Source organism: Quercus lobata, chromosome 5 (assembly GCF_001633185.2).
Source record: "Quercus lobata isolate SW786 chromosome 5, ValleyOak3.0 Primary Assembly, whole genome shotgun sequence".
NCBI classification, from domain to species: Eukaryota; Viridiplantae; Streptophyta; class Magnoliopsida; order Fagales; family Fagaceae; genus Quercus; species Quercus lobata.
The window spans coordinates 58,536,628-58,551,584 of NC_044908.1; the positions used below are offsets into that span (position 1 = coordinate 58,536,628).

The 14,957-nt window shown below is 33.4% G+C and overlaps 1 protein-coding gene across 1 annotated transcript; it reads left to right on the forward strand.

The window, feature by feature from the left end:
• Positions 1-6,018: 6,018 nt before the first annotated feature.
• LOC115992362 (40S ribosomal protein S14-3) lies at positions 6,019-9,935 on the forward strand. Its single transcript, XM_031116542.1, has 6 exons — positions 6,019-6,142; positions 7,294-7,413; positions 7,497-7,542; positions 8,184-8,269; positions 8,607-8,736; positions 9,643-9,935. Exons 1-6 carry the CDS (start codon positions 6,140-6,142, stop codon positions 9,708-9,710), a joined length of 453 nt encoding a protein of 150 aa, XP_030972402.1. The 5' UTR covers positions 6,019-6,139; the 3' UTR covers positions 9,711-9,935.
• The last annotated feature ends 5,022 nt before the right edge of the window (positions 9,936-14,957 follow it).

The window sequence follows — 14,957 nt, forward strand, 5'->3', positions numbered from 1 at the left end:
ATACTCTTGTGGAACATTATTATTTTTATCTTGGGAAAGATAAAAAATATATATATATATATATATTTTTTTTTTTTTACTTCTTAAGCAACAAAAAAAAGTCCTCAGTATATTCATTGTTGACTCTATCTCTGGATGGCTTAACCTGAGACTATCACAAGCATACTCATTCAAGTCAATTGCCCATCTCGTAACAATATTTAAATTGGACAAATTAGCTCAAAGTCACTAGGCCCCATTATTTTGGACTGCGAATTTGAGTGAGGTTTGAAACTGAATTGAGGTATTTGACAAAAATGACACCATTCATAATTTAAAAGTTTTTATATTATATTTAAAATACCATACGCATAGGAAATTTTTTTGTAGCAATGTGACCATATTTTGCATGAAAGAAATTTAACATGCCAATGACATGGTTAATATTTCATGATTTTGGCATTATCATTACAATATTAATACAAATGAACCAATTCAATTGAGGTTAAAGTTGTTAAAAAACAAAAATATCAAATTGATGGTTATGCAAAGAAGTGTTTAATGACCAACATTAGGATATTGGAAGAAACTAATATTTATTCACTTTCAAATTAATTCAAGAAAATAAATGATGAAAGCAACCACTGTAGATTGTTGTCATAAGACCAAAAATGTGTATGTTACAATCGAAGTAAAGTTCCAGCAATGTCACCTTTGGTTTATGATGCTCCAAAACTTTATCAAGTTCAACTTCACTACGGAAAATTGCAGTCACATTTTGGAATTGATTTTCTCTTTGCCTCCAAATCAACATTCAAAGAAATCTTAGCAATGGTTAATTTCTCAATCAAACAATCTAATAAATTATCTTGTCTGGTTTCTTAAAAGAATACATGTTTGCTTTCAATAAGATTATGATTGTCATCAATAGCCTCAAACATTTCCACAATCTTGCAAATATGTTGGGGCTTCCCTTCATTAATTTTAGCATTAGCATCGTCATGAAAATCCTAAAAGTACTGCTCATCGATCATTGCCTGAGTGTATCAGTGTCAAACTTGAAAAATCTAATCAGAAACATTCTTGTCATTATAACTTTTTTGGCCCAGCTACAAGCTTCTTCAACTTCTCCTGGTATTGCTTAGGCCAACGTTGGCGCGCCTCCTCATCCTGAACTAGCTCTCTGGTGTACTTAGCAGTTGGAGAAATTCATATCATCTTAAATATTGATGACGTAAATCCGTAGAGAAAGTTAGTACAACACATGGCAAAGCATACGTTTTTGCTTTTATAATAATATATATGAAATTTTCATTTTGGTAGATGATTATTATCATTTTAAGTTTTTATTTCAAAACATTTTTGTTAACATTGAATGGAACCTTAGTATAATTTTCACATTTTTACATCTCACCCCAAAACAAATTCCTGGTTTCGTTCTAATTACATAGTTATTTGCCACCAAAAAAAAAAATTACATGGGTTATTAACTAGTTCATATTTATAAGATGTAAGGTGGTAACAAAAGTGTGAAAAAAAAAAAAGGTGAGTAACAAAAGTAACAAATTGTGTCCTTATTTGTTGGAAAATTTTCTTGTAAATTTAACTCACGTGAAAAAAAAAAAAAAAAAAAAAATCCTAAAGAGTAAAACTAGGGATACACCTAACTATACACTCAAATTCACAACATATTTAATGTCATCTTGTGATTTATGCACCTAAAATTTATATTTGAAGAAGTACCTATGGTGGTTCCATGTGTAAGTGCTGAAATCCAATCACAAGTTAATACCCAAACATCTTGTAAAATTGGGTGTGTTGTAGGCGGATTGTTCCAATTTTCCAAAATTTAATGAGTGTAAAATTTACTTTAAAAAAAAAAATCAATAGTTACAAATTACAATATGAGAAGGGGATTTAAATCATGGATATCTCATTAGAAACACCAAAAGATATTGTGGGGGCCAGCTAATTAGGAAGTATTCTTAAAACATTATTAACTGGGCCTATGGCCCTATCCGAGGACATTAGACCATCCGAGGAGGCCCAAATAAGATTATGAGGAGAATAAAATGAAGAGAAGAGTAGAGACAATATGAGATGGGTCCAATAAACATCCGAGGACGAAAGCCTTCTCGGCAACTTGTGTTCGAGGTAAATCTGAGTGTCATATCATCATGGACTTACTTCGAAACTACATCACAACTAAGGGTAGGACATTGGACTAAGGATAAGAATTGAAAGGTAAACAAATATCTTTAAAAGCTGCTACCTCCACATTAAATGCCTTTCAACTAATTTTCTGGCCGCATTAATGTGAAAGTGATGCCTGAACAGTGATCAAGCAGCCTTACAGTTACTGGCTGATGGTTCTAAGAGGTGCTGGATGGGATAGGAAAGAATCCCCCGAATCTAACCTACACGTGTGTGGTAAGGATGACACCGGGATTATAGTATATAACAAGAAAAAATGAACTGAAAAGGGGTGGTGGAACTCTGGTATAATTTTACTTTCAAGAAAACCATATGAGACAAATTACTAAATCTATTTCGAGGATAGATTTTTCTAGTCTTGTGTCAAGCCGTCTTGAAACATTAAATCTAGTCGTTTTTCTTCTGGGGTAGATTTAATTCTTCAATCCACACTTTACAAATTTATTATGTGGGCCGTTAGCGTTTGGGTCCCATACGATTTTGGGGCCAATCCAATTTCAGTCCTTACAGATACCATTTGAATGACAAGATGATTTATGACACACACACACACATGTGTATATATATATATATATATATATATATATAACCAAAGCTGAAATAAAATCCAATTAGATTCTAAATTGATTTTAATTGAGGTCCAATTTTGCCCCACAAGTCCAATTTAAGATTTTTAATTTTTGTGCCAAGTTAATTATTCATTATCCCTAAAAAAATATTCATTGAAAAAAAAAACAAAGAGTCCAATATTAATATTAAAAAAACCAATCATACACCTAATCTAACACTCTCTCTTTTTTTTTTCTTTTTTCTTTTTTTTCTTTTTTTGTGTATAAATACCTATTATCTAAACCACTCTAAGATTGATCTTGGGATAATATGTGGCATTTTATGAACCATGTAATATGTTAGAAGCACTATGTGGGCAACTAATAAGTTTAGTTCTTTTAGGTATCCAAAAAAATGATAAATATTTGTTATTAACCAAATTGTAAGTAGATACATATTAATTAAGATCAAAACACTTCCTTGAAATTGTATAATAGAATATTTAAAATAAGTGCTAACATAAAATTATATGAAATTACCTCCTTGAAATTGTATAATAGAATATTTAAAATAAGTGCTAACAAAAAATTATATGAAATTATCATGGTTTAAGTTTTTTTTTTTTTTTTTTTTTGATTGCTTGTTTAAGTTAAATATAAGCTACAGTAGAAAGAGATTTAATATAAAAAATACAACCTAAAAATATTTAAAAACTATAGCTAAACATATGATCTACAATTTATTTTTTTGAGATAAAGGATCTACAAATATTAGTGTATTGTAGAATTGTAAGTACACCTAGTGCCGGTTACATGCTAGTATATATAAAACTGAAGACATTTAAATTTTGGTTGATTTCATAATATTATATAACATAAACTTTTAAAACCTCACGAGTTTATATGTAATTTATAAAATAAAATAAAAAAGTTTACATGTAATTATTTTAATATATATATTAATTGAATTTAGATTTTATTTTACATTTAAAATCCATTTGAATTTTACTAAATCATTTCTTTAAACTTATTACTATATATAATTCATTCAGTATACAAATAGAATTATAATAAATATTTAATGCTGTAATATATAGTTTCATATATAATCACAAACCTACTAATTGTCTATTCATAATTATCACAATAATTAATTTTTTTTCTAAAAAATTAAATTTCATATATAAACAAGAAATAGAAGAGAAAAAATTATATTATGTTCAACTTATCCATACTTTACAGTTTATATGGGTTTTCGACTAGTTTACATAAATAAAATTGTTAAAGTATGCTGTATATTAGATACTTTAAAATAATATATATATATATATATATATATATATAAAACCGAAGTTTTTGAAGCTCCCACAATTTTCCACGTCAGCACATATTAAAAAAAAAAACAAAAAAAAAAAACGTAATTTTATATATATATATATATATAACCGAAACTTTTGAAGCTCCCACAATTTTCCACGTCAGCACATATTAAAAAAAAAAAATAATAATAAAACTACAGCAAACCACAATACTCTACCAGCTCCTCCTCGATGCTCTCTGCCATCCTCTACCATCTCCTCAATCAGACCCACGGCAAACCTACAGCAAAACATTGCATCGCATACAAACCAAATCCACTTTTATTTTCTTTAGCTCCACTCACACACAACTCTCAAACTCTCATTCTTCTCAAGCTTCCTAAGAAACCCAGGTCCAAAAATTCCCACCACAGACCCAATTTTTGTGTTCTAGCTTCTGCAAACCCAAATGGGTCTGATGGGTTTTCATGGCTGAGTCTGACTCGGTCGGTTCGTTGTGGCTCAGAGCAGCTGTGGTCGAAACTCGGCGAGTCAGAGAAGAAGGAAACTGGGTTTGCTTGGAAGATGCCAATGTGAAGGTGGGTGAGTTTGTGGGGCAAGCTAAGGAAGGGGTCAGCAAAGGTCGGGGTGAGTCGGAACGGTTTAGGATTGAGTTAGTGCCTGAATTTTTGAGTTAGAATCGGTGGGAGCGTTGGAAGGTAATTCTACACTTTGAGACCCTTTTGTTTTAATTTTTGTTTGGTAGATAAGAAATTTCAGGAAAAGGATAGAAAATGGACAAGTTTAAGTATTTTCTTCTGAACTGTGCGGTTCATTGATCTGGAGCTCTCACGTTTTATTGCAGCTGTGAAGCTTCATTGCAAGATTGATAAAGTTGCAGGAGTTCTTGAGACTAATCGTCCAGATGCAAAGAATGCTCTTTACCAAGCAACTATCAAGCGAGGGGACTTCCCATTGAACCGGATCTAGAAGCTGTCTCATGTGGTTGATCTGTGAAGCATTTTTTTTTTTTTTTTTCTGTTTTGGAAACAGTGCCAAAATTTGCCGTCACTTCCCAAGGATAGAAAAAAATGCTCATGGTTAGTTAGTTATTAAACTCATTAGGATTATTTTAGCAATATTTAGTCCACAATTTGTATCTGAATGCTATATCAAAAGTGTTGATGTGAATTTTTGTAGCTTTGTATTGGAGATGTGTTAACCTTGCACAACCAAAAAAAAAAAAAAATACAGATAAAGATAGCATATATGAACTTGGTGGAAATGGAAAATTTTGAGCATTGCATGCAATCTATATATATATATATATATATTAAAACCGAACACTATGAAGTTCTCACAATTTTTCACGTCAACACAATATTTAAATAAAATTATTTTTATATAATCCAAACTTAATAAGGAGTGAAACTTTATCTTTCTAACAAGTCTAAATTAAACCCAAACTCAAACTCATCATTATCATTTTTTTAAAACAAAATTATTTTTGCTCAATCCAAACTTAATAAGAAGTGAAACTCTAACTCTCTAACAAGTCCAACTCAAACTCAAACTCAAACATTGACAAATTTTTTATAATTCATTGCACGTTCAAGTAATAGCTTCTTCATTAAATTGTAACACAAATTGAAGTCATAAAAGAGCAAATCATGCAAGAGTGTAGTTTCTTAAATTTTTTATAAAATTATTTTAATTTACCTTACAAATAGGTAGGTTCTCTTGCATAGCACGGGTTTGCGACTAGTAATAATAATAATGGAGTAATATATAAGAGCCTGAGCAAGAATTGAAATTTTTAACAAAAACAAAAAATAAATAAATAAATAAAAAAAAGGAAAAAAAAATCTAAATACTGAGATGCCCAATAATAATTAATTAAAGCAAAGTGAAGGACATTTCTGTAAATCCAATTCCTGACTGACTTTCGTCGTAACAAAACCCTAATCCATCTAGTCATATAAAACGACGCTGTCTAAATACGTTTCACTCTTCTCCTCCTTTCTAGGGTTTTCGCAGCTGAAAGAACCAACAGAGCCTCCTCAAAAACCCTAGAGCTCTCAATCCCATCATTTCGAAGCCATGGTAAGCTAATCTCGAAGCTAATTTCTGTTCCTCAAATTTCGTTATTGTTTATTATCTGATTCACCCTTCTCTATCTGCACCTTCAATTGCATGTGAAGCCTTAGATTCGTTGTTTCATTTCAGATCTAGAATCTTGTTTTTTCTATGCATAGATTGAGAAATTGATTTTTTGAATTTCAAATAGGCTATTTGCAAAAATTGATGGGTTTTAGAATTATGGCCTTCGAGAAATTGAGGATGTAAATTTTTAATTATTGAGTATTTAATTATTATTTAAATGAATTTAGCTTGTTTTTGAGTTATCAGTGGAATATTTACTGGATAACTTCAAATGTTTAAAAGGGTTTAAATCTCAATGTAACATGGATGTGATTTTTTTTTTTTTAATATCTATGTTATGAAACATTTCCTCAGCTTCACTTTTATGTAAATATTAGCATGTGGGTTTTAAGCAAAAAAAAAAAAAAAAGAGCATGTGGGCAAGAAAATTGACTAGTTCAATTGAATTGTTTCTTGCTGCTCTTGTTGATGAGTGATGTGTTGTCTCAGTTTTCTTAAAGTTTTGAATAGGCTCAAGTTGGTAACCCATCTCGATTTTAGATATCGAATGTAATTTCTGTTCATTGGTTCTGTTTTAAAATTATAGGCAAAAATGTACACCCTTTAAGATTGGTCCATTGTCATTTTGGTCCTGTAAGTTCATATTTGTTGTGTGGCCGCCGTTAGTCCTTCCTCCATTAAGTAAAAAAAGTTGCTGTTAACAATGATAGAAAATGCAAACTTTTCAGGATCAAAATAACAATTGACCAAACTGAACGGGTGTAATTTGTATTTTTTTTCTCTATCTTTTAAAAGTTTAGTATTAAAAACTAGTTTCTAACAGTTAACAGGAGTTATGGATGGAAGAATTAACTGTGATAGTAATTGTGAACTTACAGACCAATGGCGATTGACCAACTTAATGGGTGTTATTTATAATTTTGCCTAAAATATATTATTTGAGGTTTTGTAGCCCCATGCCTTGATCCAAGGCTTGAGTATCAGAATAGCTATGGGACATATTTATTTGGGTTACATTTGTAAGAGCTATTTTTAGAATTGTAAGATTGCTGGGTTTCTGAGTCGCTTGGTTTCATATATTGTGTTTCTAGTCGAAGAGGAGGACTAGGGAACCAAAAGAAGAAAATGTGACTCTTGGACCCGCTGTCAGAGAAGGAGAACAAGTTTTTGGTGTCGCCCACATTTTTGCATCATTTAATGACACCTTCATAGTAAGCATAACGTGTCTGTTTGTTGCTCTTGAAATTATGTTTCTTGGATTCTGGCCTATTGTTTAACTATTTCTGATCTGCAGCATGTGACTGATCTGTCAGGAAGAGAAACACTAGTTCGCATTACTGGTATGGAATTTTTTTCTTCATGGTGCTATATATTATGTATGTCATCCTCTATTTATAGGTTTATGCAGGAGTCATTCATTGTGTTCAAATAGAATAGACCAAAGGGTCTCTTTCTTTGTTCACTATTGTGAACCTTGTGTATTTTTCCTGCTACTACATTTTTAATAATATGTTTTCTTACCTATCAAAAAAAAAAAAAAAAAAAAAGAATAGACCAAAGGGTACATCCCATTGAGTTATGATGGGATCTGTTAGATGAATTAATCCTTCATCCTGGAAAATTATGTCTACATATTTGTAGATAGGTGTGACAGCATATTTATGCTTTTACTTCATCGGCTTCTAATCTGCATATTGTATTAAAAATTTTCGTTTAACACTTTAGCATGTGAACTTTAATGTATGGTGCATCCATCCAGACAAAGTTTCAAAACTAGTGGAAGTTTTTCTTTTTAACACCCAAACTTTGTTGACTTGCCATATCAATATCTCACCAGTATGTTTAAGAGAATCTGGCAACCTTCATTCCTGTAGTAGAATCCAAGAATGACTGGAAATATTTTATTGTTTGCATTGTGTGGATTGAAAAACTGCTTTGTAGCTTGTTATATAATCTTTTTTTTTTTTTTTTTCAAATACAGGTGGGATGAAGGTGAAAGCTGACAGAGATGAGTCCTCACCATATGCTGCCATGCTTGCAGCACAGGATGTTTCTCAGAGATGCAAGGTCTTTATCTGCTTTCTATAGAGTCCTCTTCAACTGAGTTTCTAATCTGAAACCTATGCTGATTAGGTTGCTTTAGTTTTGGAAATGAGCGCTTAATGGACTTTTAATGTTTCTATAAAGGGCTCATTTATTTATTTTTTATTATTTTTTTGGCTAAGATGTTCCCTTTTCAGTTTGATTTGAAAATTCAAATATTTATTTGCTCTATGGGCCATTAGAACATAATTTTTTTTTGTTGGGACTTGGCGTCTGTAGTAATTGTTCATCATGTGAAAATAGCATTGTCATATCTTCTCTTACAAATTTATTTTGCTAAGTTTCAATTTTCATAATGCAGGAACTTGGCATCACTGCCTTGCATATCAAGCTCCGTGCTACTGGTGGGAACAAGACCAAAACACCTGGTCCTGGGGCACAGTCTGCTCTCCGTGCACTTGCTCGTTCTGGAATGAAAATTGGACGTATAGGTAAAGGTCTAATTACATAGAAGGAAAATTTCACAATTTTATTGTTTACCTACGTAGATAACCGTTTCTTTACCACACATCATGTAGACAGATTAGTGAAAACTATTTTTTCCAGAATGCACATGTCACCCCAGATATTTCACACAAGAGATTGGCCAGGAACTTACTGTGTATATATAAATACTGCTCTTGCAGTTATACCAAAAAAAAACCCTAGATGGTTGATTTGAGAAGTTTGTTTGGAAATGGGTATTGGGTAGGTTTTAGTACTAATTATTTTACAATGTGGTTATTGGTGCTAGGGTTGCGAGTGACACAAGCTGAGCCAAGTTGCGTGTTGCTTAAGCCTAGGTTGCTAAAAATTATACAAGCAGTCTAATCAAGCTTGTTTCAAGCTTTAAAATCTGAGACTCAAGCTTGGTTTAATAGAGGCTAGCTCATAAGCAGTTTGCTGAGCCCAAGAACTTTTTGGAATTTGAAAATAATAACCACTTAAACACTAAAAGGCCTTGCCATTAAACAGGCCAATGGCTCAGAGGGGTAGGGGACCCTTGATTAATAGCTGAAGTTTGGCACATAAGGGGAAAAATATGTTAAAGGAAGAAGTCATTGCCCCATAAAATTGTTTTGCTACTATGATGATGGTAAACAAAGCAACTAATTAGAGCAAGAAAGGGGTGAGGAATTTGAACCCTGAACATTTTTATTTATTTATTATTATTTATAAATTTTCCTCCCTTGGAAGCGGCTGGAAAATTCGCATTGTTAAAGGATATAATTTACTTATGATTTTTGGAGCCAATTGAAGAAATGACGTTAGGAGTCCATGTCTATTATGCATTGCATTTTAAGGTTGACCTTTTTTTTTTTTTTCGGTGATTTGATTTATAATTTAACTTGTCTCAGAGGATGTCACTCCAATTCCTAGCGATAGCACTCGTAGAAAGGGTGGTAGAAGAGGAAGAAGGCTGTGAGCTTGCTTTTCTTATCCAGTCAGGTGTTTTTGCTCTTGCAATGGTTGTGATTTCCAAATGAGCTTTGGGACATTGGAAATTAGATACAATTACTACCCAATTTTGAAACTAATTTGTACTTTTCTACGTGACTTGCGAAAGATTTATTTCGAATTGTTTGAAAACAAATTTTATAAGACTTGGCTAAAATTATGACTTCTAGTTTTTCGTAAGGCATTATTTATATTTTATGCTGTTGCGTATCCTGCTCATATAATTTTTGTGCTCTGGGTGATAAAGAAGCGGAGAAAGTCTACAGAGGCAACAAAATCTCAGATCATTTTCATAATACATCAATACCCTTGTTTTGTGTTGTGGTGGGTTCGGTTATAAGTTAATAAAATTATTTTATTTTATTTTGACCTATGTGGGTTGATTGTGAAAATGTTGTGAGATTTTGTTATGTTCATAGAATTAACTCTAAAAAGTTTAATTAGCTAGGAAATTTGCTATATTTTGATTTTCTAATAACTATTACCAAGAAATGTCTATTCATTCTCAAAATGGGCTTTAATAGCTATTAGGTGACTCTGTAATTAGCTTGGAAATTAAACAAAAAAAAAAAAAAAATCATAAATATCTGACAACATAACCTAGCGTTCGGCCCCCAACACTTGGATTGTCTAGGATTGAGACTTGGTGCAATATCTTAGGTGTAATACTATTCAAGGGTCAAGTTCCAAAATAAACTTTGCGCATGGGTGCACCGTTTAGAGCACCAAAACGTATTTTATCTATTTTGACACCATCTTTTACAAAATCAACTTTTTAACTTTGGATAACAGCCCTCTCGAAGGGATATTGGTATTGTATTGGGATCTCAATGTGTCTAAATGATGGGATTTTTGGAATTCAATACCATGGCCTATGCTGTGACGCGACATGCTCTATCCAAAGTTAACTCTTTGCCATCCTTGCCTCCTCGAGATTATTGCCAAAATGGTCCTGGTCCAAGATTAGGTCGTGTATCTCAGGATTAACGAAGTTAGAGAAATGAACAAAAAGATTGATAAACCATTTAAGGGTGGGGAAAGGAAAATATGTTTTGATTATTTACTCAGTTTTATTTATTTATTTATTTATTTATTATTATTATTATTATTATTTATTTTATATAAATTCAAATTTGTTTAATCAATAAACAATTTTAGGAAATTAAATGGTTTTGGAGTGTTTAAATGAGTCTTTAATTGAAAGCCATGGGTAGGTGATGGAAATGTCGTCAGGGATGAAGGCATGAATGCGTGGGTTGGCCTTAGTTTTGAATCATCTGGATTAGAATGGAATGCGTCTTAAATTGATTATTTTTTTAGTTTAAACGACATACTTGAATTGAATTTTTGCTATGATTGTTTGTAAGGATTTTTTTTTTTTTTTTTTTTTTTAATTGGTTAGATTGAAGAATGATGGAGAAGAGTGATTTTTTATATCGGGTCCATATAATTGCTATTTTCCCCTATGGTATTTCATATGATGTAGATGAAGCACTGTGATAACTTACGTTAAATAGTAAAAAAGAGTCTTAGATTTTTATATTCCAAAAAATAATTTAGAAAGAATTTCCAACTCTCCTTAAGATATACAAATATTTCAACTCCAAATTTTGTTAAAGGGGTTTCTAAACTCCTCTTAAAGTTTCGATTATATAGCTAAATTTTCAGTTCTCAAGGATTTTTTTTAAGGCAACTTGAAATTGAGTCATGAAGTTTTTGTGGGATACTTCATGTATTTGTTGTCCACACAGGTGGATCTTGAGCATTCGGAGGATTTGTTAATGATTAGTGTTTTTTTTTTTTTTTTTTTTTTAATAATCAAATAGTTAAGAAAGTGAGATTTGAATCCTTAACTTGATCATTGAAAACAACAAAAAATACTAGTTGACTTATAAAGTGTTTGACAATAATTATTGTTTAGCAACATTTGTATATATTGAAAGAACCACCAAATTAATTTTTTTTAAAATGGACCAATACATTCACTAATGTTCGCCCCATACCAATTAAACTCAAGAAGTTTATAATCCTTAATTCTTAAACAACCCTTTTGCTCACGAATTCGAAATTAATTGAATTTGAGATCTAATTAAAATGGGCCTCCTATTCAAGCTAAAGTTTTTGTTAAAGATGAATTGCCTAATCTCGAAATGAGACAAAAAAACACGTGAAATTTGTTCAGACAAATAATTTGGGATACTTAGTAAACTACCTCTATCTTAGTAAATTTTTATGGACTTAAAAATTAAATTCAATCACAATAAGATTCACCAACTTCTTTAAAAAAAATAGCAAATTAGCTTGATCCCTATTAATGTTATGTAGATGGCCTAAATATATAATTTAGGTGCAGCCAAAATTATGAAAAGACAGCATATTCCCTTGATTATGAGTATTGGGTTCACTATAAAAGGTGTCATGGTTGGAAACTTTGAAGGTAAAGGTTTTTTTTCCTAAGAATGGATTGTAATTAAGTGATACACGTATCTTGAATGAGCATTGCTTACATTAATAAAATATTTATGTCTTAACACGTACGTATGAAATTGTGTTTAACATTTTCATTTGATTCAACTTTTTTTGATAGACAATGTTCATCAACAAAACTCCTTTACAGACGACGACAACAACAACAACAACCAAAAAAAAAACTCTTTTCAATACAAAGTACAAATTATTAACAAAACAAAGTATGCAAGGTTTAGGATAAAACCTGTAAGGACACAAATTGGTTCCAAAGCCTAAAGGATGGATGAACTTAGGCCCAAAGAGTCCAATACAATGAATTTGTAGAGAGTAGGTTGGAAAACTAGGATTTAATGAGTCAAGCAACAAGTAAAATGGATCCAGATGACAAGAAAATGAAAATAAACTGGTTTAATTTAAAGAAAATTGACCTCAACACAATCTGAAGAGATCAGTTCTTATGTATTTCTACTCAAGTTTGATTACAAGTTCAACTCTTGATTGCTACTGTGTTTTTCTTTCAATTTCGTGATCTCCGTCTCTCAGGGTCTTCTTTCTGTTTCATATTTTCTTCCTTCTTTCATCTCTACCCTCCATGTGTAGAATAGATTGCTAGTGTTGATCCTTGTCCTATCAGCACCTTCCTGAAGTCTATGGTAGTAGCTGTAAGACTAAAAATTACTATTCAAGTATCACTTCCTCATTAATACGGCCAGAGAGTTAGCTACAGAGCATTCAATGCGGTGGTAACAGCTTTTTCTTTAGATATTTTAGGACTTCCCTTTATCCTGTGCTTCTGTGATGCTTATCTGTATCAATTGAATCTCTTAGAACGTTGCCTTCGATGGCAAGCCACCCCTTCAGACCTCAGCTTTGCTCTTCCAAGGAGGGATTCTTCCTTGGACCACCCTCACAGACCCTTATGATCAAAACTAACATCTTCACTTACTAACACGGACTCCTCTAACTATGTTCGCCCCTCCTCAAACTACTTCATGTCCTCAGATTGGGCCCAATATATACATAGATATAAATATATAGATATATTTATATATATATATATATATTGCTGGGCCTAACACCCCTACAAAACCAAAAATATTTTCTTGCAGGATTTTTTTCTAGAACCAAAATGAAATTTTATGAAACGAATATCGCAAATATTGTGTGCATGTGTAAGTGGACATATATCAATTGAATAAGTGGCTTATCTTGAATGAGCATTGCTCACATTAATAAGATTCTTATGTCTTAACACATATACATTAAATTGTGTTTAAAAAATTATTTGATGCAACTATTTTTGGTAAACAATGTTCATCAAATAAATTCCTTTACTTATTTATACACTAGTGGCAGCTCTAGGATTATTTTTGTGGGGATCGTTCGATTAATGGGCCCCTAGGGTTCAGGATGGGGTCAGGACTGTTGGGCCAGCAGCCCATCAGAGATCGTATATCCATCCGAGGATACCCTGGTCCTCGGCATAACTCGTCCGAGGACGATCGTTTCCGAGGACGATCGAGACGTGGGCTCATTACGATCAGAGCTCCGAATTCGGTCATCACAAAGGGTAGAGCAGCCGACTAAAAGTGAAAGAGATAAGGCAAACAAATATCTGAAACTACAGCTACCTCCGCATTAATGACCTCTCAACCAACTCTCTGGCCGCATTAATGTGGAGGTGATACCTGAACAGTGGAAAGGCAGCCTTACAGCTGCCCATAGGAAGTTCCAGGAGGTGCCAGATGGGACAGAAAGAAATCCTCCGAACCCAACCTACACGTGTGCGGCAAGGATGAAGCGCAAAGGGAAGTATATAAACTAAAAGAAGAACCGGAAACGGGGGATCGAAAAAAAGAAAGGAGAAAAAGAGAAGGACGAAGAAACAGAGAAAAACAAGAGAGAAGAAAGTAAGGAAGGAAAGTGAGAGGATTCACAGAAGAAAAATATTTGTGAGATCGACCTTGTACTTGAACCAGGTTTAAGGGAAATCTTGGAGGGAAGTATTATAGTTAACCTAGTTCTTTACACCCACGCTCTAAAAATTGTATTGTCTGGGCCTTTTATGTGGGAACCCAATACTATTAGGTTCGTCACCAAATCGTGTCCTTACAATTGGCGCCGTCTGTGGGGAGAGCTTGTGTTAGCTTGCATAACCTCTAATACAACGTTTTCGATGGAAGGAGTGGAACCGCCTCACCCCGCAGCAGGGCTGCATCAGGGTGATGTTAGCCCGCATCAGGCGAAGTCAAGGGGCTCTCAGCGCGGTGGTCCTCGAAAGAGTCCCGAGCAGAGGGAAGTCCAGGAGGGGAGCGTGCATACCACCCATACTACGAGAACCCGTACACGCGGGAAGAGTCACGTGTCCCATGCGAAGTATGATGGGGACCTGCAACGTGAGATTGCGGATTTGAAGAGAGAGTTACGCCATGTACGACGGGAGCGTCCACCCCTTCGCTCCGAACCATCATCCGGGGAGTCGGATGGGGCTAGCTACAGGCGGAGGTTGAGGACCCCGCAGAGTGAGACTTTCTCCTACGAGGAGGAGCGTCATCATAGGCGGAGGCGTAAAAGTCCTACAAGCAGGGGCTTGGGAAATGATGCGATGAACAAAGCACTGAGCCAGATTTCCAGATCACCCTTTACAAAAGGCATTGATGATGCTACTCATCCTCGGCGGTTCAATCAACCTACGTTCTCTCTGTATGATGGCCACTCGGATCCGGTGGAACATGTAAGTTATTAC

Coding starts and splice junctions, on each gene's coding strand:
- LOC115992362 (XM_031116542.1), top strand. Junction 7,414..7,496: donor CATTTAATGACACCTTCATA/GTAAGCATAACG, acceptor TCTGATCTGCAG/CATGTGACTGATCTGTCAGG. Junction 7,543..8,183: donor AACACTAGTTCGCATTACTG/GTATGGAATTTT, acceptor TTTCAAATACAG/GTGGGATGAAGGTGAAAGCT.